Here is a 24,732-nt window from a genome sequence, read left to right as displayed (position 1 = left end):
TTTTTTTTTTTTTTTTTTTTTTTTTGAGACAGAGTCTCGCTCTGTCCCTGGGGCTGGAGTGCAGTGGCCGGATCTCAGCTCACTGCAAGCTCCGCCTCCCGGGTTTACGCCATTCTCCTGCCTCAGCCTCCCGAGTAGCTGGGACTACAGGCGCCAGCCACCTCGCCTGGCTAGCTTTTTTGTATTTTTTAGTAGAGACGGGGTTTCACCGTGTTAGCCAGGATGGTCTCGAACTCCTGACCTCGTGATCCGCCCGTCTCGGCCTCCCAAAGTGCTGGGATTACAGGCTTGAGCCACCGCGCCCAGCCTTTTTTTTTCTTTTTTTGAGATGGAGTCTCGCTCTGTCACCCAGGCTGGAGTGCAGTGGCACAATCTCGGCTCACTGCAACCTCCGCCTCCCAGGTTCATGCAATTCTCCTGCCTCAACCTCCCGAGTAGCTGGGACTACAGGTGCCGGCCACCACGCACAGCTAATTTTTGTATTTTTAGTAAAGATGGGGTTTCACCATGTTGGTCAGGCTGGTCTCGAACTCCTGACCTCAGGTGATCCGCCAGCCTCAGCCTCCCAAAGTGCTGGGATTATAGGCGTGAGCCACCCTGCCCAGTTGTTATTGTACTTTCAACTCCAGAATTTTCATTTCTTTTTTTATAATTTCTATATCTTTATTGATATTCTTTAATTGATGAAACAGTGTCATACTGTCCTTTACTTCTTTGTTATCATATTTTCCTTTAGTACTGTGAAACTAATGGCTTGTTTGAAGCCTTTTTCATTAAATCTGGCCCCTTGTCTCACAGGCAATTTCTGTTGCCAGCTTTTTTTCAGTGTATGTGTCATATTTTCCTGTTTCTTTGTATGGCTCATAATTTTTTGTTGGAAACGACATTTTAGATAATATACTGTAGCAACTTTGGGGATTGGTACCCCCTCTCCAGTGCTAATTGTTATTTGTTTAGTAACTAGCTGGATTATTTGAGTGAAATCCATTTCCCCTGAAGAGTGTTAAGGCCTATGATATTGCTCTTCAGGGAGGTGCAGCTTTGGGTATGCCCACAGTCACCCTGGGATGACAGTAGTTTTGGTAGGGTTCTCTTCTTTTTTCTCCTTGACCACACCCAGCTATGACGCTCCACTAATTGGGGTATATTGTTCTATTATTTTCAACAAAGCACTGAGGCATAACTTGCTCTTGCTCTACAAACTGATACAATCAAATTGTGCCTGTTTGGAGGAAAGCATTTTTTTCCACCTCCGCCACATACTTTACTTTTCAAATTGTTTTTTATTGATTCATAATCGTTGTACATATGTTGGGGGTACCTGCGGTATTTTGATACATTAATATACAAGGTATAATGATACAACCAGGGCAGGAGGGACATCCATCACCTCAGAGGTCTGTGGTGCATGTTTTGTTTTGTTTTGTTTTGTGACAGGGCAGAGTTTCACTCTGTCACCCAGGCTGGAGTGCAATGGCATGATCTTGGCTCACTGCAACTTCCACCTCCTGGTTTACGTGATTCTCTTGCTTCGGCCTCCCAAATAGCTGGGATTACAGGTGTATGCCACCATGTCCAGCTAATTTTTGTATTTTTAGTAGAGACAGGGTTTCACCATATTGGCCAGGCTGGTCTGGAACTCCTGACCTCAGATGACCTGCCTGCCTCAGCCTCCCAAAGTGCTGGGATTACAGGCGTGAGCCACCATGCTATGGTCAACGTTTGATCCTTATTCTGATCCTAGAAGGGCTTCTCCCAGCTGTCTTATTCCCCAATTCTTTCCAGTAAACCAGGAGACCTACAGTCTAGGCTGCATCATAGATCTCCCAACTGCCTCTCATCAAAACCTTCACATCTCCAAATTGCCCTTAGGCATGAATTTCTACACACTGTGTTGCAAATGAAGTCACTACCATTGGAAAGAGATTAGGAGCTATCTGTTTTAGGGCCTGCTTCTCTCCTCAGGCAAAATCCCGGAGAAAGGCTCTGGAGCTGGGGGGAAGGAGCGTGGAGAGCTTCTGAGAGATAGCCGCACTCTAGGAACTGAGCACTTGGTGGAAGGAGGCAGGGGACCACAACAACCTGAGGCTCAGCCTGCTAGAACTGGTGGATGAGCAATTGGGGTGCCAGTAGTTTCAGTATGCCATGCCCAAGGTACAATCCTGTTCCACAAGTAGGGACTACGTGGAAGAAGGCAGCTCCAACTTTAGCCGGGCGCGGTGGCTCACTCCTGTAATCCCAACACTTTGGGAGGCCGAGGCAGGCAGATCACCTGAGGTCAGGAGTTCAAGACCAGCCTGACCAGCATGGAGAAACCCGTCTCTACTAAAAATACAAAATCAGCCAGACGTAGTGGGGCAAGCCTACAATCCCAGCTACTCGGGAGGCTGAGGTGGGAGAATCGCTTGAACCTGGGAGGCGGAGGTTGCGGTGAGGCGAGATAGCACCATTGCACTCCAGCCTGGGCAACAAGAGCAAAACTCCATCTCAAAAGAAAAAAAAAAAGGGACCTCCAACTTTCAATTGCACTCACACAGGTTTTAACCTCAGCAACAAGCAGCTCTGGGTAGGATAAGAAATGCTGATGTCCAGCTTTTCCTGGGAAGAAAGCATTTGATTTGGGAGCTGAGGGAGCGGTGCCCCATGTTTCGGTTTACAAGTCTGGAGTAGAAGCTCTACCTCACTAAGCTAGGAGTGGGTAAGGAGGGAATGATCTTGGTTCAAATACCATATCCTCTCATCTTTCTTACCGAATTTGTAGATTTTCTTGAATAGGTGTTTCATTTATTGTTTGCCCTCAGGACCATTGCCAGAGGGTTTAAATAGTTGATTTTAAAAAAGAATTTTTGGGCCAGACATGGTGGCTCCGTCTGTAATCCCATCACTTTGGGAGTCCAAGGCCAGCGGATTGCTGAGGTCAGGAGTTCAAGATCAGCCTAGGCAACATGGCAAAACCCTTGTCTCTACAAAAATTAGCTAGGTGAGGCTGGGCGCGGTGGCTCACACCTGTAATAGCACCACTTTCCCACCACTTTGGGAGGCCCAGGTGGGCTGGTCACGAGGTCAGGAGTTCAAGATCAGCCTGCCCAATATGTTGAAACCCTGTCTCTACTAAAAATAGAAAAATTAGCCAGACGTGATGGTACATGCCTGTAATCTCAGCTACCTGGAAGGCTGAAGCAGGAGAACTGCTTGAACCTGGGAGGTGGAGGTGGCAGTGAGCCGAGATCGCGCCATTGCACTCCAGCCCGGTGCACTCTGGGTGACAGAGCGAGACTACATTTCAAAAAAAAATTAGCCAGGTGTGGTGCACACACCCGTGGTCCCAGTTACTCAGGAGGCCAAGGCAGGAGGACTGATTGAGCCACGGAGGTCAGTCGGGGTTGCAGTGAGCCATGATCACACTACTGCATGCCAGCCTGGGTGGCAGAGTGAGACTCTGTCTCAAAACGAAAGAATTTTCACCAGTTTTACAGAGGAATGGGTTCCTTAAGCTGTCATGCTGGAAGCTGATCTTATCTAAGGCTGCTTTTGTGTTACAATGACAGAGCTGAAGAGCTGAATAGCTCCAACAGAGATTCTCTAGTCTACAAAGTCAAAAATATTTACTATGTGGTCCTGTTCAGAAAAAGCATGCCAACCCTTGGTTACTGCTGCCAATGCTGCTGGTCCACAAACCACACCTTTAGTAGCAAGAACTTAAATTACTTGAGAAGCAGTACTGTACTGGCTGTGAGCTTAGTTCAAAACCCCACCTTGCCATTTACTAGATAAATGGGTTTGTTCTGAGGATTAAATGTGCAAATGTCTGGCACTTTGAAAATACTGAACAATTGATAGCTGTTAATCATCATGTTGGAAACTATGTGGAAAGTAAGTATGAGATATTATATCGTTCTTCAAAGGGATTTTTTCCCAGAATATGTAAGCTTTAGAAAAGGAAAACAAGTATTGGCTTTCCAATAAACAAGACGCAACTTCTAATACCTGGGTACATAACAATATTATCTAATGAAAGAATAAACTTTCAAGCGTTTAAGCGTAAGCCTAACTTAAGCCTGACACTGAAATCCGGAATTTTCTATTACAGGAGCATCCAGCTTCTTCCAATAACAATGAATGAAAATAACATTCAGGAAATGCTAAAACCCAAAAGCCCTATGAAAAAAAGCAGCAATCATCTTTAACATGAGGTTTTGGGCCTAGTTGGCTCCTTCCGGTTCTGCCCGTCTCTAGCTACACCCATTAAGATGATATAAAGAGAACCTCTCGAGTTTCCACCTCGACTGTCACCGCAGCAGTCGGGGCTGCCGGCCGGTTACCTCGCAATTGAACTCCATCTCGGCGTCCATGGTGACGATCCGCACGGTGAACGTCTTGGGTTGCTTCCTCTTGAGAGAGCTGAAGCTCATGCGGGAAGCGATGGCCCCAGCCATGGCTCGGGGCTCAGGCCCGGGACCCTCGCGCCCCAAGGCCTGCACTCTGAGCCCTTTAGCCCCCCTGGAGTTGCTGCACAGGCCTCAGGGCCACCATGGTGGCCGGCTGGCCGGCCCGGGAACGGTCTGGGCTGCGCGGGTCCCCAGCGGCCAGCATGGGCCGCGAGGACCCTGCCTGGGCGGAAAGGGGAGTTGGGGGGCGGGCCCTGACGGCTCCTGGGAGGGCACGGGAGCCGGGACCGTCGGTGCAGGCGCGACCTGGCACTCCGGGATTCAGGCCGGAGATGCCGGGGACGCCTCGGGACGGGACCCCTAGACGGCAACGGCCCAGACTCTGCGCGCCTCTCAGCGGCAGACTAGGGTCGCGGGGCCGCGCTGCAGTCGGGCGCGTATGCGCGCGCGTGGCTGTCACCGTCCTGGCTCCGCGCGCCCGCGGGAAGCGTACCCTCCCCACAGCCCGGGGCCTGCTCCCGGCCCCGCCCTCAGGTCTCCCAGACCACTACGCACAGCGCAACCGAACCGGAGGCTGCCACCTGGTTTCTGCGACCTGGATGCTGCGATTGGCTGGGAAGACCAAGGTAGGCAGGACTTTCCCGCTCCGTCCCGCCTCCTTCGGGGTGACTCCACCAATGGAAAGTTTCACTCTAACTGCAAAAGCAAGCCTGGGCTCGGCGTTGAGTGGCTACAGTGGCAGTCACTCCGAACGCTTTTGTGCCACTCTAACAAGACTGGTTGAGGCGGCGGACCTCCGCTGTCTTTTCCCGGGAAATCACGTAGAAGCTGGATCCCGGGCGCGGGAATTGGGTCCTTCGTTGGCCCAGGGAGGGACTCTCTGGGTTCAAGTAGGCTCCGAGTGTGGCGCCCCAGGGGATCGCGCTTCGGACACCCGGCGAATATTCTTGTTTGACAGTTAATCACATATACCGACCCCTAAGCTTCTCAAACTTTCAAGACGCTTGTGGAGGCCTGTTAGATTTGCTGGCACTTTTCCGCCCTATCCCTCTGCTTCCCTTTAGAATCATTACGTTTTGGGGGGGAGTGGTGGGGGACGGAGTTTCGTTGTTGCCCAGGCTGGAGTGCAATGGCGCGATCTCGGATCACTGCAACCTCCGCCTCCCGGGTTCAAGCGATTTTCTTGCGCCAGCCTCCCGAGTAGCTGGGATAACAGGCATGCGCCACCAAGCCCGGCTAATTTTGTATTTTTAGTAGAGACGGGGTTTCTCCATGTTTGTCAGGTTTGTTGCATTAGCTTTATTTCTTTTTACACAGTTATAGATCTCTTATTTAAAGGTTTTGTTCTTGTTTATTTATTCTTATTGGGACAAGACCTTATATAACACAGTTGTTTTGTTTGTTCGTTTGTTTTTTGAGATGGAGTCTTGCTCTGTCGCCCAGGCTGGAGTGCAGTAGCGCAATCTCGGCTCACTGCAACCTCCACCTCCCAGGTTCAAGCAATTCTCCTGTCTCAGCCTGCAGTGTAGCTGGGATTACAGGTGCCCGCCACCACGCATGGCTAATTTTTGTATTTTTGGTAGAGACAGGGTTTCACCATGTTGGCCACGCTAGTCTCAAACTCCTGACCTCAAGTGATCCGCCTGCCTCAGCCTCCCAAAGTGCTGGGATTAAAGGCGTGAGCCACCGCACCCCACCAACAAAGTATTTTTTAATGTGTGTAATTTATAAGCTTTTTATTTTGACCTAATATTGGACTTAAAACCCTGCAAAAATAGTAGTTTCCCTATATCCCTCATTTAGCATCCTCTAATGTTAATATTTTACTTAATCATAATAAAATGATCAAAATCAAGAAAGTAACATTGAGGCCTGGTGCGTGGTTCATGCCTGTAACTCTAACACTTTGGGAGGCCAAGATGGGTGGATTGCCTGAACTCAGGAGTTCATGAAGAGCCTGGCCAACATGACAAAACCTCATCTCTACTAAAAATATAAAAAATTAGCCAGGCATGGCGGTGCATGGATGTAGTCTCAGCTACTCACTGCCACCTCCACCTCACCAGGTTCCTCGTGCCTCAGCCCTCCCTAGTAGCTGGGACTACAGACGTGTGCCACCACGCCCCGCTAATTTTGTATTTTCAGTAGAGAAGGGTTTCGCCATGTTGCTCAATGTGGTCTTGAACTCCTGGGCTAAATTATTCCACCCACCTCGGCCTCCCAAAATGCTGGGATTACAGGCATGAGCCACTGCGTCCGGCCAGCCTTGACACTTTTTAAAGAGTATCGATAGGCTGGGCGCGGTGGCTCACGCCTGTAATCCCAGCACTCTGGGAGGCTGAGGTGGGTGGATCACCTGAGGTCAGGAGTTCGACACCAGCCTGGCCAACATGGTGAAACCCTGTCTGTACTGAAAATACAAAAAATTAGCCGGGTGTGGTGGTGGACACCTGTAATTTCAGCTACTCGGGACCCTGAGGCAGGAGAATCTCTTGAACCCGGGAGGAGGAGGTTGCAGTGAGCCAATATCGTGCCACTGCACTCCAGCCTGGGTGACAGAGCGAGACTCTGTCTCAAAAAAAATAAAATAAAACAAAAAGAGTATCGATAGAATATAGTTCTCAAATGTCTGTCTCGATGTCGCTTTGTCTTACACTTGCTTAGGTTTGGACTGATGTTCTAGATGCAATTTTGTAAGCTGCACCACCGGAGATAGCAATAAGCAAGCTAAGAGGTTCTTGCCTATCTTGCAGCCTGAGGCACAGGGAGGTAACCCTACTCATTAAATATCATCTGGCCCAGGTGACCTTGCATGGTCAGAGGCTTAGCCAAGGCACCACACTGGGGTACTGAACCTGAATGAAAGCAGGCTGCAGGTAATAACTCCTATCTGGACCTAGAACACCTTTGGAAATAAGTAGTACTCCTCCTGTTCTCTGTTCTCTTCAGGCCAGACTACAGAGATTTGAATTTCTCTAGCATGTCACTTGATGGTGGAGGCAGACAGGCCTGAGGTAGAATTTCTACTTCTCTGTGACCTTGGGCAATTTAACTTCTCTAAGCTTCAGTTACCCCATTTGTAAAAATGGGAATACTGTAATAATAAATGGTATGACAAGTTTAAAAGCCCCTCATAAACAGTAATTAATATTTATCAGCCAGGAGCGGTGACTCATGCCTGTAATCCTAGCCCTTTGGGAGACCGAGTCGGGTGGATCACCTGAGGTCGGGCGTTCGAGACCAGCCTGACCAACATGAAGAAACCTGGTCTCTACTAAAAGTACAAAATTAGCCGGGCGTGGTGGCACATGCCTGTAATGCCAGCTACTAGGGAGGCTGAGGCAGGAAAATTGCTTGAACCTGGGAGGTGGAGGTTGCAGTGAGCCGAGATTGCGCTATTACACTCCAGCCTGGGCAACAAGAGAGAAACTCCGTCTGAAAAAAATAAAATAAAATAAAACAAATTTATCGAGCACCTCCTATGTCCAAGGTGCTGTGTTACCTCAAAAAGATTTTTACCACTTCCTGGCCTTCATTTCATCATCACTTAAAAAGGAGAGAATAGGCCGGGTGCAGTGCCTCAAGCCTGTAATCCCAGCACTTTGGGAGGCTGAGACGGGTGGATCACGAGGTCAGGAGATCAAGACTATCCTGGCTAACACGGTGAAACCCCGTCTCTACTAAAAAATATTTTAAAAAACTAGCTGGGTGAGGTGGTGGTTGCCTGTAGTCCCAGCTACTCGGGAGGCTGAGGCAGGAGAATGGCATAAACTCGGGAGAAGGAGCTTGCAGAGAGCCAAGATCCTGCCACTGCACTCCAGCCTGGGTGACAGAGCGAGACTCCGTCTCAAAAAAAAAAAAAAAAGAGAGAGAGAATAAGAAATGGGAGCGAGGCACAGTGGCTCCCCTGTAATCCCTGCACTTTGGGAGGCCAAGGAGGGAGGATTACTTGAGCCCAGCAGTTCGAGACGAGCCTGGGCAATATGGCAAAACTCCGTCTCTATTAAAAATATAAAAAAATTAGGCCAGACGCAGTGGCACACACCTGTAATCCCAGCACTTTGGGAAGCTGAGCCAGGTGGATTACCTGAGGTCAGGAGTTTGAGACCAGCCTGACCAACATGGTGAAACCCCATCTTTACTAAATACAAAAAAATTAGCCAGGCGTGGTGGCGCATGCCTGTAATCTGAGCTATTTGGGAGGCTGAGACAGGAGAATCACTTGCACCTGGGAGACAGAGATTGCAGCTAGCTGAGATGGCACTATTGTACTCCAGCCTGGGCAATAAGAGTGAAACTCCGTCTCAACAACAAAAAATTAGCTGGACATAGTGGTGCGGGCCTGCAGTCCCAGCTACTCTGGAGGCTGAGGTGGGAGGATCGCTTGAGCCCAAGAAGTCCAGGCTGCAGTGAGCTGAGATGGCACCACTACGCTTCAGCCTAGGCAATGGGAGTGAGACCCTGTCTCGAAAAAAACAATTATTATTTTTTTTTTTTTGAGATAGAGTCTCCTTTTGTCACTCAGGCTGGAGTGCAGTGGCATGATCTCAGCTCGCTGCAACCTCTGCCTCCTGGTTTCAAGTAATTCTCCTGCCTCAGCCTCCCAAGTAGCTGGGACTACAAGTGTGCACCACCACGCCTGGCTAATTTTTGTATTTTTAGTAGACCCTGGGTTTCACCATGTTGGCCAGGCTGGTCTCAAACTCCTGACCTCAAGTGATCTGCCTGCCTCCGCCTCCCAAAGTGCTGGGATTACAGGCATGAGCTACCCTGCCCAGCCAAAGAAATAAAAATAATTTTAAAAAAGAAATGGAGGCCAGGTGTGGTGGCACATGCCTGTAATCCCAGCTACTCAGGAGGCCGAGGGAGGAGAATCACTTGAACCTGGGAGGCAGAGGTTGCAGTGAGCCGAGACTGTGCCATTGCACTCCAGCCTGGGCAACAGAGCAAGACTCCATCTCAAAAAAAAAAAAAGAAAGAAAAAAAGAAATGGGCCGGGCGCGGTGGCTCAAGCCTGTAATCCCAGCACTTTGGGAGGCCGAGACGGGCGGATCACGAGGTCAGGAGATCGAGACCATCCTGGCTAACACGGTGAAACCCCGTCTCTACTAAAAATACAAAAAAAACTAGCTGGGCGAGGTGGCGGGCGCCTGTAGTCTCAGCTACTCGGGAGGCTGAAGCAGGAGAATGGCATAAACCCGGGAGGCGGAGCTTGCGGTGAGCTGAGATCCGGCCACTGCACTCCAGTCCGGGCGACAGAGCAAGACTCCGCCTCAAAAAAAAAAAAGCAAATAGCAAATCCATCCTAAAAGCACAAATTTATTGAATTGTTACTGAATGTTCTTTTTTTTTTTTTTTTTGAGACGGAGTTTCACTCTTGTTGCTCAGGCTGGAGTGCAGTGGCACGATCTCGGCTCACGGCAACCCGCCTTCCGGGTTCAAGCAATTCTTCCGCCTCAGCCTCCCAAATAGCTGGGATTACAGGCATGCACCACCATGCGCAGCTAATTTTGTATTTTTAGTAGAGATGGGTTTTTCCATGTCGGTCAGGCTGGTCTCGAACTCCCAGCCTCAGATGATCCACCCGCCTTGGCCTCCCAAAGTGCTGGGATTACAGGCATGAGCCACTGCGCCCGGCGATTTTTGCATTTTTATAGAGATGGAGTTTTGCCATGTTACCCAGGCTGGTCTTGAACTCTTGGGTTCAAATGATCTGCCCACCTCGGCCTCCTACAGGGCTAAGATTACAGGTAAGAGCCACTGTGCCCAGCCTAAGTGTCCTCTGTTCACAAGGACATTAGTCATGCTGGATTAGGGCTCACCCTAATGACCTAATTTTAATTTTATTACTTCTGTCAAGACCCTATTTCCAAATAAGGTCACATTCCGAGGTACTAGGGGTTAGGACTTCAACATCTTTTTTTGAGGAAACACAATTCGACTCATAGCTCCCCGCTTCCAGGAGTGGACTCAAGTGGCCAGATTTATGCTGGGGAGGACCAGGAATGTCATACTTTATGTATTTATTTATTTATTTATTTATTTATTTATTTATTTATTTATTACTTTTTGAGACAGAGTCTAGCTCTGTCACCCAGGCTGGAGTGCAGTGGCACCATCTTGGCTCACTGCAACCTCTGCCTCCCGGGTTCAAGCGCTTCTCCTGCCTCAGCCTCCCGAGTAGCTGGGATTACAGGAATGGGCCACCAAGCCTGGATAATATTTGTATTTTTAGTAGAGACCAGGTTTCACCATGTTGTCCAGGATGGTCTCAAACTCCTAACCTCTGGTGATTCGCCCGCCGTGGCCTCCCAAAGTGCTGGGATCACAGGTGTGAGCCACCACGCCTGGCCAACCTCCCTAGTTTAAATGTCATATTTTACAAGAAGGATGCCTGCTGTAAACGTAACATGATTCAAAACTTTGTGTTCCAAGAATACGAGTGGGAGATGAAATGCACTCACATAACTCATAAATCTGCACAACCATCTGACCACATTTTTGCTTTTGATCCTGCTTTGTGTCTTTGCAGCATTATCTGTACCTGCGGGCAGTCTACTAAATTAATAGCACCACCTGTCATGGAGGTAGTTTGGTCTTCTTCACAGTATCTCATCATGTCCAATATCCACTCCAAAGGTGTTGATTTGAGGACATGCTTTTCAGCACTAGCCCCTCTCCTTCAGGAATGCTTGAATGATGTTATTATAGCCTTTTTCTTGTTTGTTTGTTTTTGTTTTTTCTGAGATAGAGTCTTGTTCTGTCACCCAGGCTGGAGTGCAGTAGCGCAATCTCAGCTCACTGCAACCTCCGTCTCCTGGGTTCAAGCAATTATCCTGCCTTAGCTTCCTGCGTAGCTAGGATTACAGGCATGTGACACCACACCCGGCTAATTTTTGTATTTTTAGTAGAGATTGGGTTTCACCATGTTGGCCAGGCCGTTCTCAAACTCCTGACCTCGTGATCCGCCTCTCTCGACCTCCCAAAGTGCTGGGATTACAGGCATGAGCCACTGCACCCGGTCTTGTTATAGCCTTTTAAAGATGTTTATAATAACAGTGCGTGGCCAAATAATAGCACAGAAAGCAATTGCTAGTGTCCCAAGCAAGTCAACAACCGTGTGATTTGCTCAGTAATGACAGGATATGGGCATTTACTTCCTTGCTAAAGTGGCGCCACCTTGTGGCAATAGCATAAACAGTTTGTAATCCTCTCCACCAGCTTTGAAATTGTTCTATACTTAACAAGTTAATTTTTTTCCCCTAGTATTTGTATTATTTATAATCTATACACGGAGTAGCACTTTTTGTTCATTTTTTTTTTTTTTGAGCCGGAGTCTCGCTGTTGCCCAGGCTGGAGTACAGTGGCGCGATCTCGGCTCACTGCAACCTCCGCCTCCCGGGTTCAAGCGATTCTCCTGCCTCAGCCTCCGAGTAATCCCAATTACAGAAGTGCACCACCACACCCGGCTAATTTTTGTATTTTTAGTAGAGATGGAGTTTCACCATGTTAGTCAGGCTGGTCTCGAACTCCTGACCTCAAGTGATCCTCCTGCCTTGGCCTCCCAAAGTGCCGGGATTACAGGCGTGAGCCACCTTGCCTGGCCTGTTAATGTTTTTATATGGCACTCTGTCAAAAGCACATGATTCATATATCTGCATATGATGCATAGTCCAGAAAGGCTGGGATTTAGGTCTGTGGCTCTTGCCCCAGGTGAGACATAAAAGCGTTCTTGTCCCTTTCCCTCCTGTTTGGGGTCCCATAGGAGCTGAAGGATACAGTTCTCAGAGAGCAGTTGGGTCTGAGCATAAAAGCCCATCAATAAGGAGCAGGTGACACTGCCACAGATGGGTAATTTGTCTCTTTGCTCGTCTGCAGCCCATTTGGTGATGATCTATTTGTCCCAGGGAATGGATGATGGCAGGTTTGTCGATATTTTACACTTATGAACCTGCCTGTTCCTCTCTGCCTGGCTCTGCCCATCTGTCTTTGTCCCTGGCTCCTCTCATTTCACTTCGCAGATTGGATAACAGACCTTGGCAAAGAGTTATGAAGGTGGATTTCATGAGGGCAGCTTTGGGAAGGGAGGAGGGCAGGAGATGAGGGGTCAGCTCTCTGCAGGGAGAGGAGGGGTGGGTGGGAGACATGTTCAGGAGAAAAAGATGTCACAGACATAGTGGTGGGCAGAAAGGAACTTCAGAGAGAGAGAGGTCCTAGGACAGAGGACAGTGGCATGATCATGGCTCACTGAAGCCTTGACTTCTTGGGCTTAGGCGATACTCTGGCCTCAGCCTCCCGAGTAGCTGGGACTACAGGCATACACCACCATGCCCAGCTAATATTTTAAAATTATTTTTGTAGAGATGGGGTCTTCCTATGTTACCCAGGCTGGTCTTGAACTCTGGCCTCAAGTGATCCTCCTGCCTCAGCTTCCCACAGTGCTGGGATTATAGGTGTGAGTTACTGTGCGTAGCCACTTTTTTATTGGTGGATTTTTTTTTGTGTGTGTGACAGGGTCTGGCTCTGTCACCCAGGCTGGAGTGCAGTGATGCAATATTGGCTTACTGCAACCTCCGCCTCCTGGGTTCAAGCCATCCTCCCACCTCAGCCTCCTGAATTGCTGGGACTACAGGTGTGCACCACCACACCCAGTGAATTTTTGCATTTTTTGTAGAGATGGGGTTTTGTCATATTGCCCAGGTTGGTCTTGAACTCCTGAGCTCAAAGCTATCTGCCCACCTCGGCCTCCCAAAGTGGGATTACAGGCATGAGTTATCGCACCCAGCCCACTGGTGGAATTTTATCCTAACTGGTTTGCTGACTAGAATGCAGCAACTGGTGTGCTACACAGCATGAATGGTCTGTGGAGTGAGGACAGTTCCCATCAGGTGCTCAGTTAACCAGCATTGTATGTCACTGAGTGCCACAAAGAGAGTCCAGTTCCACCTCCACCCCCTTTTTTCTTTTTTCTTTTTTTTTTTTTGAGATGGAGTTTTGCTCTTGTTGCCCAGGCTAGAGTGCAATGGCACGATCTTGGCTCACCACAACCTCTGCTTCCCAGGTTCAAGTGATTCTTCTGCCTCAGCCTCTTGAGTAGCTGGGACTATAGGCACATGCCACCATGCCTGGCTAATTTTGTATTTTTAGTAGAGACGGGGTTTCTCCACGTTGATCAGGCTGGTCTTGAACTCCTGACCTCAGGTGATCCGCCCGCCTTGGCCTCCCAAAGTACTAGAATTACAGGCATGAGCCACCGTGCCTGGCCCACCCCTTTTCTTTTAGAGTGAAGGTCTTGTTCTGTTGTCCAGGCTGGAGTGTAGTGGCACGACCATATCTCACTGCAGTCTCCAACTCCTGGGCTCAAGCAGTCCTCCCACCTCAGCCTCTGAATAGCTGGGACTAGAGGCACACACTACCATGCCCAGTTCATTTTAAAATTTTTAGTAGAGAGACAAGGGTCTTGCTATGTTGCCCAGGTTGGTCTTGAAATCCTGGCCTCTGGGCGCAGTGGCTCGCCCCGTAATCTCAGCACTTTGGGAGGCCGAGGCGGGCAGATCACGAGGTCAGAAGATCGAGACCATCCTGGCTAACATGGTGAAACCCCATCTCTACTAAAAAAATACAAAAAATTATCCGGGCATGGTGGCAGGCACCTGTAGTCCCAGCTACGCAAGAGGCTGAGGCAGGAGAATGGGGTGAACTCCAGAGGCAGAGCTTGCAGTGAGCAGAGATCGTGCCACTGCACTCCAGCCTGGGTGACAGAGCGAGACTCCGTCTCAAAAAAAAAAAAAAAAAAAGAAAAGAAAAGAAAAGAAATCCTGGCCTCAAGTAATCCTCCTGCCTGGGCCTCCCAGTGTGCTGTGATTACATGTGTGAGCCACCGAGCTTGGACCTCATCCCTGCTCTCTTTCTTCCTTTCCTTTCCTTTTCCTTTTCCTTCCCTTTCTTTTTCCTCCCTCCCCGCCCCCCTTTTTTTTTTGACATGGAGTCTCATTCTGTTGCCCAGGCTGGAGTGCAGTGGCATGAGCTCAGCTCACTGCAACCTCCACTTCCTGGGTTCAAGTGATTCTCCTGCCTCAGCCTCCCGAGTAGCTGGGACTACAGGTACCCACCACCACGCCCAGCTGATTTTTGTATTTTTGGTAGAGATGAGGTTTCACCATGTTGGCTAGGCTGGTCTTGAACTCCTGACCTCAGGTGATCTACCCACCTCGGCCTCCCAAAGTGCTGGGATTACAGGAATGAGCTACCTGCCCAGACCCCTGCTCCCTTTCAAGAAGGGTAAATAGATTTAGTTAAGCAAGGAAAATATTCTGGGATGGAGTGGGTATATGTCCTGGGGAGAGAACTAGGGCCGTAATTGGGGTGACCAAAGGTTCTGGCTTGTCCAGAACTGAGGGGTTTTCTGGGATGGAGGACTTTCAGTGCTAAAACTGAGAAAGTCCAGGATAAACTGGGATATGTGGTCGCCGTAGCTGGGGTGGGATGGGGGCCTTGAGGTTGCTCTTCTAGTCAGTGGCCACGCTGTGGTTCATACAGGATGGGGAGGGAGGCCTGTATCCCATCTCTCCCAGGCAGGGGTGGAGGCATGCTCTCAGCACCACCCTTTTTCCTGCCCTATTTGGCTGGAGAGAGATGGAAAACCCTTTTTGGAAATGCAAAGACCCACAGGAGGAGGCTGCAGGTCACTCCTCCCTCATTCTCCTCACCTGGGAGGGAGTGTGAGGCAGCCAGGAATGCCGAGGCTTTGGTGAAAGCCTCTTCCCCTAAACCAGCAAGGCCAGCTCCTCCCTGTCCATGGGTCCAGCTTGCTGTGCCCTGACTGCCAAATGCCCTCTACCACATAGCCAACGTGCTGCTACTCGGCCTCTGTTGACACAATTCAATGACATGTCACCAAGGCAGCCCATTCCATTGTTAGAAAATTATTCCAGCTAGGCACAGTGGCTCATGCCTTTAATCCCAGCACTTTGGGAAGCTGAGGAAGGTGGATCATTTGAGGTCACGAGTTCAAGACTGGCCTGGCCAATATGGTGAAACCCCATCTCTACTAAAAATACAAAAATTAGGTGGGTGTGGTAATGCAAGCCTGTAATCCCAGCTACTCGGGAGGCTGAGGCAGGAGAATTGCTTGAGCCTAGAAAGTGGAGGTTGCAGTGAGCTGAGATCACGCCACTGCACTACAGCCTGGGCAACAGAGTGAGACCCTGTCTCAAAAAAAAAAAAGAAAAAAGAAAATTATTCCTTGTACTGAATGAAAGGCTGCCACCACAGAATCGCCACCTGTTCGTTATATTCAACTGTGCTTTCTTCCTGGAAGAGCCCTCACCACACCCCCTTCATTTTCTTTTTTTTTTCTTTTGAGACAGAGTCTTGCTGTTGCCCAGGCTGGAGTGCAGTGGCACAATCTCCACTCACTGCAACCTCTGCCTCCTAGGTTCAAGCAATTCTCATACTTCAGCCTCCAGAGTAACTGGGACCACAGGTGTGTGCTACCATGCCTGGCTAATTTTTTGTTTTTTAGTAGACATCGGGTTTTGCCATGTTAGCCAGACTGGTCTCAAACTCTTGGCTTCAAGTGATCCACCTGCCTCCCAAAGTGCTAGGATTACAGGCATGAGCCACCGCGCCCGGCCTCTGGCAGCCCCTTCACATACTGTGTACACGTTGCTTCCTCTGAGTTTCCCCTGGTCCTTCCCTCTCTCCTGGCAGACTCTACTCATCCTTTGAAGTTCAGGTCCAAGGTCAGGCTGGCAGAGGTGGTCGCTTCCACCATTCCACAGTCAGTCTGCCACACTGGGTTCCTAAGGGAAGAGCTGTTCCCACCACATGACACCATTTACTGTGCCTCCATCAACCCTCCTAGGTTTCTCCTGGGTGGCTTTGACTGGGAACTCTGCTAAGATCATACTGACTTTGATTTTTTTTTTTTTTTTTTTTGAGACAGAGTCTCTCTCTGTCACCCAGGCTGGAGTGCAGTGGCGTGATCTCGGCTCACTACAACCTCTGCCTCCCAGGTTTAAGCCATGTTCCTGCCTCGGTCTCCGGAGTAGCTGGGATTACAGGTGTGCGCCACCATGCCCAGCTAATTTTTGTATTTTTATTTTTTATTTTATTTATTTGTTTGTTTTTTTGAGATGGAGTTTTGCTTTTGTTGCCCAGGCTGGAGTGCAAAGGCACGATCTTGGCTCACCACAACCTCTGCCTCCTGGGTTCAAGTGATTCTCCTGCCTCAGACTCCTGAGTAGCTGGGATTACAGGCACATGCCACCACACCCTGCTAATTTTTGTATTTTTAGTAAAGATGGGGTTTTATCATATTGATCAGGCTGGTCTCAAACCCCTGACCTCAGGTGATCCCCTTGCCTCGGCCTCCCAAAGTGCTGGGATTACAGGCATGAGCCACTGAGCTCGGCCTAATTTTTGTATTTTTAGTAGAGATGGGGTTTCACCATGTTGGCCAGGCTGGTCTCTAACTCCTGACCTCAGGTGATCTACCCGCCTTGGCCTCCCAAAGTGCTAGGTTTACTGGCGTGAGCCACCACGTCCAGCCTGGTTTATTTATTTAAAAAACTCATAACTCACTACAGCCTGGACCTCCTGCCTCAAGTGATTTTCCTGCCTCATCCTCCTGAGTAGCTGGGACTACAGGCACGTGCTACCATGCTCAGCTAATCTTTTGAATTGTCGTAGATCCTCCTGCCTTTGCCTCCCAAAGTGCTGTGATTACAGGCATAAGCCACCACACCTGGTCCTAATCTTATAATTATTATTATTTTTTAATAGAGACTGGGTCTTGCTCTGTTGCCCAGGCTAGAGTGCAGTGGTGCAATCATGGCCTGCCCTCCATTCCCCCATGCCAAGCACACCAGGGCAACCACTAGTCAGCGGGTGGACATTCTTTTGGGGAGCTGTCTCTGCCCCTTTGGAAGTGGATAAGCCCCTGCCCCCTGTGGGGTCTGCAAGCTCTCCACCCCTGCCAATGTCTGTGATCTGGGGGATTATGGACTGAGAAGGGATTAGTTCAGAGGGCGGGGAAAAGAGCTGGACAGGGCAGAAAGGGGCCCCAGGATTTTCAGGCAGAGAAGTCAAAGGGGGATGAAAAGGGGAAAGGAGATGGTGGAAATAAAGTGTCTGCAGCTAACAGTCTTGTCCCCGTCTTCACTTGTAAGGAAGTTTGTTTCTTTGATGGTGATAAACCTGGCCTGTGAATGCCCTTCCCCAGAGAATGCACCACACAGGAGCACATAATGTTGTATACGGTTTCAGGGGGCTTACTGATGCAACCCCCTTTGCAGAAATTTTAACAGTGAGAAAATTATGACAGTGAAAGTGATCTGACCTAACTGACTCCATTTTGCTTTTAACCCCCAAATTGTCCTTGTTCATTCCTGGGCATAGGCCAAATTTACAGTCTTTTTGTTTGTTTATATGTTTGTTTTTTGAGACAGAGTTTCACTCTTGTTGCCCAGGCTGGAGTGCAGTGGTGCAATCTCGGCTCACTGCAACCTCTGCCTCCAGGGTTCAAGAGATTCTCCTGCCTCAGCCTCCTGAGTAACTGGATTACAGGTGCCCGCCACCATGCCTGGCTAAGTTTTTGTATTTTTAGTAGAGACGAGGTTTCACCCTGTTGGCCAGGCTGGTCTTGAACTCCTGACCTAAACTCCTGACCCACCCGCCTCAGCCTCCCAAAGTGCTGGGATTACAGGCATGAGCCACCATGCCCGGCCGCAAATTTATAGTTTAACTTTGAAACAAAGATAATAGCGCTCTCCCAAAATAAACCCCTTTCTTGCCTGGGGACCAGACTGCCTTTGTAAGAGTAACAAATTAGCCACGAGATTAGAAATTGCGGTTCAGAAGTCATGCAGGTAGTGGCCACAGATTTAAACCTCCCCAATTGCTCCTAGGGATAACATCACTACTGTAAAACCGAAGATTGGTGCTCAAGATCTTTTTCCGATCCTGCACTCAATGGATCTGCAGGCGACACACAGATTAAGAAACCGGATCATCTGGTCTTGTGGCCCCCACCCAGAGATCCACTTAGCACAAGAGGACAGCTTCCACTCCCTATGTTGGCATCTCCGACCTGACCAATCAGCACTATCCGCTTTCTGGCCCCTACCCACCAAATTATCCTTAATAAAACCCAGTCTCCGAATTTTCAGGTAGACTGATTTGAGTAATAATAAAATTCCGGTCTCCCATTCAGTCGGCTCTGCATGAATTAAACTCTTATTGCAATTCCCCTGTCTTGATAAATCGCTCTGTCTGGGAAAAATGAAACGGGCAAAATGAACCCATGGGGAGGTTACACTGACCCTCTGCTGCACATCCCGGACAGCCGTGTTAAGAACCCTTGGTATTATTGTTCCACGCTCCCATTTTACCTAGGTGGATCCTGAGGCCCAGAGTGGACAAAGGGCTTGCCAAGGTCGCAGAGCGCGCAGAGGATTAGAACCCTGACTTCCGTCAAGCACCTGCGGAGTTGGAGACGCCCACGGGCAACGCCCACCTGGCCGGGTGAGTGAGGGGGCGGGCGAGTCGGAGGGGTGGAGTTTATTTGCGCCCCGCCTCCTTCACCCAGGCTTGGGGGCGGGGCCTTCCTGCAACCTTCGCGGCTCCAACATGGCTCCGCGGCTATGCAGCATCTCTGTGGCGGCGCGGCGGCTGCTGGGGGGCCCGGGGCCCCGCGCTGGGGACGTTACGGCTGCAGCTGCGGCGCGGTGAGAGCCGGGCCAGGCAGGGACAGAAGCGCGCAGGGTGGGGTGCACGGGCGGGGGCCAGGGACTGGGCCGGGGGGGAGGGGCAGAGACTCCTCGCTTGAAATCTGGGGGTTAGAGGCGGGGCAGGATCAAGGCCTAGGGAAGGGTCTGGGCAAAGAATGGGGGAGGCGAGAAAGGGATGGGTAGGGTCTTTGTCCTGGTTGGGACCGGGCTGTGATGGGGAGCTGATGAAAGATGGTGAGAAGGGCAGGTACTGGGCCCTGGAGACTGGGAGAGGGCAGAAGACAGGAGGAGTGGCCCATCCCCAGGCGTAGCTTATGATTTAACACCCACTGGAGGCTTCTGGTAGAGTCAGCTCCTCCGTCGGGAAGTTCTGTGGGAAAGAGATGATGGCAGGGGAGCAGTGGGGGATCCCTAGGGGCCATGGCTGCACAGACCCTTTGTTCCCCCACCTCAAACTGTACAGGTGGGGAAACGGACGCCCGAGAGGGAATGGGAGTTGTCCAAGGTCACCCTCCCTGCTGTGCCATGGCATGACCAGATCTGGGACCCAGATCTGCCAATGCGCCATGCACTTTGCACCCAACTCCTGGGAGTGGGAGTCTGGCTGGGCCATGTGCTCTCAGCCTGGGCTCTTGTTTGGTCCCTGCTCTGGGCTGAGCTAGGGATTGGCCTCCCTGACTGGCCCTGGACAGCCCCTCACTCCTTGGTCCCCACAGCCCTGTACTTCCTCCATCTGCATATATCACCAAGCACGGTTATGACTTGGTGCTTGTCTGTCTCTTGCTGGACCCTGATCTCATTTTTCTCTGTTTCCCCAGACTCCCACCCTCAGAGGGCTCAGGATTGTGTATGGTCAAGGAATATTTACCACAGAAGTGAGGCCACCTGTTCCCCTTCCCCCAACCTGTGAAAAGGAAGCAAGCATCCTTCCTGCCCTGCAGCCCAGGAATGAAGCTGCAAAGTTCTGTTAGAGCCTGCCATGAGATGTTACAGCACAGAGCAGTGGGGCTTTTGGACTGCTGGGAAAGAGGAGTGGCATAAGCTCCTTACCCAGACTGCCCAATAATTAGGGAGAAAGCTGACACCGTGGGAAGAGCCTAGAGTTTGCCTAACAAATCTAACTCGGAATTTCTAGGTGGGGTGACCTCAGGACTCTAAACCTCGGGTTCCTCATCTGTAAAATGGGAGTAATCAGACAGGAAGTATCTCATAGGGTTGTTGAGGACTAAAGATGCCGTGGTTGGTCGGGTATGGTGGCTCACACCTGTAATCGCAGCACTTTGGGAGGCCGAGGCGGGCGGATCACTTGAGGTCAGCAGTTCAAGACCAGCCTGGCAACACTGTGAGATCCTGTTTCTATAAAAAGTACAAAAATGGCCGGGCACGGTGGTTCATGTCTGTACTCCCAGCACTTTGGGAGGCCGAGGTGGGCGGATCACGAGGTCAGGAGATCGAGACCATCCTGGCTAACACGGTGAAACCCCGTCTCTACTAAAAATACAAAAAATTAGCTGGGCGCAGTGGCGGGTGCCTGCAGTCCCAGCTACTCAGGAGGCTGAGGCAGGAGAATGGTGTGAACCTGGGAGGCGGAGCTTGCAATGAGCTGGGATCGTGCCACTGCACTCCAGCCTCCAGCCTGGGTGACAAGAGAGAGACTCCGTCTCAAAAAAAAAAAAAAAAAAAAATTCACCATGTTGGTGAAACCCTGTCTCTACTAAAAATACAAACAATTAGCTGGGCGTGATGGCTCACACCTGTAATCCCAGCTAATAGGAAGGCTGAGGCAGGAGAATCAATTGAACCCAGGAGACGGAGGTTGCAGTGAGCTGAGATCGTGCTACTGCACTCCAGCCTGGGTGACAGAGCAAGACTCTGTCTAAAACAAAAAAGATACCGTGGTTGTGAAGTGTCTGGCACTTGACGAACATGCAGCAAATGTTGCTCCTTGCCCCTAGCCTATGTTACAAGCCATTTCTGCATGAGACCCACATAATATTGAGGCTCAAAGGGTTCTGGGAAGATCATCTTTTATGAGCCCTTTGTTTTCCAGATGAAAACATCAAGGTTGGGGAAGGGACAGAATGGATTGGTGGTAAAACCGTTTGTGTGGCAAACACCCAGAGGCCATAAAAGGAGCACGGGTCTTAGAGTCAGCCTGCTGCCCCTCACTTAGTAACCCTGGATGAGTTGCTGAACCTCCGTCAGCCTCAGTTTCCTTTTCTGGAAAGTGGCGATGGTGATCCCTGCTTGGTGTTTTTGGCAGGATTGCTGTGAAGACACTTGGATTAATATTTATCAAGTCCCTCAAGGACCATCTTGCAGTTACTTATGCCTTAATTCCACATTGGATACCTGAGAACACTCCGTCCTGCTGCCCTCAGGCTGCCCCATATCTCTCTGGAGTCACTAGTAGGGCCAGCAGCAGCCTTTCTGGCCTGTGAGGTTTGGGGGCAATGAGGCTGCTGGGGTGGGGATGGAGTGTGGGCTTTTAAATCAAATGGACCTGGGCCAGGCACCGTGGCTCACGCCTATAATCCCAACACTTTGGTAGGTCAGGTGGGAGAATTGCTTGAACCCAGACGTTTGAGACCAGCCTGGGCAACATGGCAAGATCCTGTCTCTATAAAAAATACAAACATTTGGCCGGGCACAGTGGCTTACGTCTGTCACTTTGGGAGGCTGAGGTGGACGGATCACCTGAGGCCAGGAGTTCAAGACCAACCTGGCCAACATGGTGAAACCCCATCTCTACTAAAAACACAAAAATTAGCAAGGCCAGAGCTGGTGGCTTCCACCTGTAATCCCAGCACTTTGGGAGGCCCAGGCAGACAGATCACGAGGTCAGGTGTTCAAGACCAGCCTGGCCAACATGGTAAAACCCCATCTCTATTAAAAATACAAAAATTAGCTGGGTGTGGTGGTATGCATCTGTAATCCCAGCTACTCCGGAGGCTGAGGTAGGAGAATCGCTTAAACCAGGGAGGTGGAGGTTGCAGTGAGCTGAGATCACGCCACTACACTCCAGCCTGAGTGACAGAGCAAGACTCTGTCTCGAAAAAAAAAAAAAAAAAATTAGCCATGGTGGCATCTGCCTGTATTCCCAGCTACTCAGGAGGCTGAAGCAGGAGAATCGCTTGAACTGGGGAGCCAGAGGTTGCAGTGAGCCAAGATCGCGCCACTGCACTCCAGCCTGAGCAACAGAGGGAGACTCTGTATCAGGGAAAAAAAAAGAAAAAAAAAGGCTGGGCATGGTGGCTCACACCTGTAATGCCAGCACTTTGGGAGGCCGAGGCGGGTGGATCACCTGAGGTCAGGAGTTTGAGACCAGCCTGGCCAACGTGGTGAAACCCTGTCTCTACTAAAAACACAAAAATTAGCCAGGCATGGTAGCAGATGCCTGTAATCCCAGCTACTCAGGAGGCTGAGACAGGAGAATCACTTGAACCCCGGGGGCGGAGGTTGCAGTGAGCTGAGATCGCACCATTGCACTCCAGCCTGGGGAACAAGAGCTAGACTTCGTCTCAAGAAAAAAAAAAAATTAACAGGACATGGTGACACATGCCTATAGTCCCAACTACTCTGGAGGCTGACGCAGGAGAATCGCTTGAACCTGGGAGGTAGAGGTTGCAGTGAGCTGAGATTGTGCCATTGCACTCCAGCCTGGGCAACAGAGTAAGACTCCATCTCAAACAACAACAAAAATTAGGCATGGTGGTGCACACCTGTGGTCTCAGCTACTTGGGAGGATCATTTGCGTCTGGGAGATAGAGGATGCAGTGAGCCTTGATTGTGTCACTGCACTCCAGCCTGGGTGACACAGTGAGACCCTGTCTCGAAAAAAGAAGAAAAAAAAAATAGGAAAAAGAAAGATGAAGCTGACCTAGCACCAGAACCTGGGTTTGTCCAGAGCTTGTGCTCATAAGCACTAGTTCTGCTGTTGGTGTTAAGGATGGAAAGGACCCCCGATCCCTGAGTGAAGTCACTGTGGGTCAAGGTCTACCATTTCTTTCATACTTTCCAGCTTTCATCATTTTCATGCAAGAATGTCTTAGCTCCTCCTTCATTCATTTCTCAAACTTGGACTGCGTTCTCACCATGTGCCCAGCACTGCTCCAAGCATAGGTGATACAGCAGGGATGCAACAGAACAGACAAGGATTCTGTCCTGCTAGGGCTGCTTCCAGTTTAGAGACTGATAATAAAGCACATAATAAGCCAAAAAGTATAGGGTTTTTTAAATTTTTAATAAATAAAAAAAATTTTTTTATTTATTAAAATAGGTCTCAAACTCCTGGGTTCGGCTGGGCATGGTGGATCACGCCTGTAATCCCATCACTTTGGGAGGCCAAGGCAGGCGGATCACTTGAGGTCAGGAGTTTGAGACCAGCCTGACCAACATGGTGAAACCTCGTCTCTACTAAAACATACAAAAGTTAGCCAGGTGTGGTAGCACGCACCCGTAGTCTCAGCTACTCGGGAGGCTGAGGCAGGAGAATCGCTTGAACCCAGGAGGTGGAGGTTGCAGTGAGCTGAGATTGTGCCACTGCACTCTAGCCTGGGCAATGAAGTGAAACTCCATCTCAAAAAAATACAAAAAACAAAAAAAAGGACAAGCGCGGTGGCTCACGCCTGTAATCCCAGCACTTTGGGAGGCTGAGGCAGGAGGATCACCTGAAGTCAGGAGTTCAAGACCAGCCTGGCCAACATGGTGAAAACTCATCTCTACTAAAAATAAAAAATTAACCGGGTATGGTGGCACACACCTGTAGTCCCAGCTGCTTGGGAGGCTGAGGCTGGAGAATTGCTTGAACCTGGGAGGCGCGGAGGTTGCAGTGAGCCGAGATCACACCACTGCACTCCAGCCTGGGAGACAGACTGAGACTCCATCTCAAAAAACCAAAAACAAACAAACAAACAACAAAAAAACCCAACCAACTCCTGGGTTCAAGCAATCCTTCCCTCTTGCGAAAGCCTCCCAAAGTGCTGGGATTACAGGTATGAGCCACTGGGCTCATCCTAGTATAGCGTTTTAGAAAGTGCTCTAGAACAAGATGGGAGAGCAGGATGAGAGGGCTTGGGGAGGTTAAGGGTAGGAGAACATTGTAATTTCACTGAGAAAGTGAAATTTGTACTCTTGCAAATGTGCCCTTGGGGATGCTGGCTTGGAGTTCAAATCCTCCTCTGAGATCTTTGACAAGTCCTTTCTTGGATTTTACCTATAGAAAAGACCTTTAGGGATGGGCTCCACCACCCTGCTCGTTTGACAGATGCGGAAACTGAGGCCCACAGGCAGGAAGGATTAGAGAGTGGGAAGAGACGGGAGCCCATCAGAGCTCCTGAAGTTTCCAGCATTCCAGGCCATAATCTCTCTCTTCAGGGCTGGCTACTTGACTGATATTTATCTTGGTCAGTGCTGATGTTAATAAATTACTCAGTCTAGTCCTTTCTAGAGCAAAGGTCTTGGTTGATAAATAGTAGGAGCTGTTCTCACTGCCTGTCTCCCTCCAGGGGAAGCAGCCCCTCTACATTAAAACCAAAGGTCAGGTCCCTCAGTGCCCAACCTGAGGTGGGGGTTGGCTTTCAAGGAAAGAACACTGGGTTGGTTCTTTTTTT

The 24,732-nt window shown here is 49.9% G+C and overlaps 2 protein-coding genes across 4 annotated transcripts in view; one reads left to right on the top strand and one right to left on the bottom strand.

Annotated features, from left to right (window-relative positions):
- Positions 1 to 4,951, bottom strand: part of NF2 (neurofibromin 2) — a 100,008-nt gene extending 95,057 nt beyond the window's left edge. For 2 of the 3 annotated variants that reach the window (XM_023190668.3, XM_031934581.1), the window contains exon 1: positions 4,323 to 4,951. In XM_023190668.3, the coding sequence (XP_023046436.1) occupies positions 4,323 to 4,436 (114 nt within the window). In that variant the 5' untranslated portion in view covers positions 4,437 to 4,951. The remainder of the gene's footprint in view (positions 1 to 4,322) is intronic. The other variant, XM_023190670.3, reaches the window with a different exon arrangement.
- Positions 4,952 to 18,764: 13,813 nt separating this feature from the next.
- NIPSNAP1 (nipsnap homolog 1) overlaps positions 18,765 to 24,732 on the top strand; it is a 31,749-nt gene continuing 25,781 nt past the window's right edge. Inside the window, exon 1 of the mRNA XM_026448660.2 lies at positions 18,765 to 19,117. Within this exon, the coding sequence (XP_026304445.1) occupies positions 19,020 to 19,117 (98 nt within the window). The 5' untranslated portion in view covers positions 18,765 to 19,019. The remainder of the gene's footprint in view (positions 19,118 to 24,732) is intronic.

Source organism: Piliocolobus tephrosceles, chromosome 19 (genome assembly GCF_002776525.5).
Source record: "Piliocolobus tephrosceles isolate RC106 chromosome 19, ASM277652v3, whole genome shotgun sequence".
NCBI lineage: Eukaryota > Metazoa > Chordata > Mammalia > Primates > Cercopithecidae > Piliocolobus > Piliocolobus tephrosceles.
This window is presented reverse-complemented; position numbering and strand designations above follow the sequence as displayed.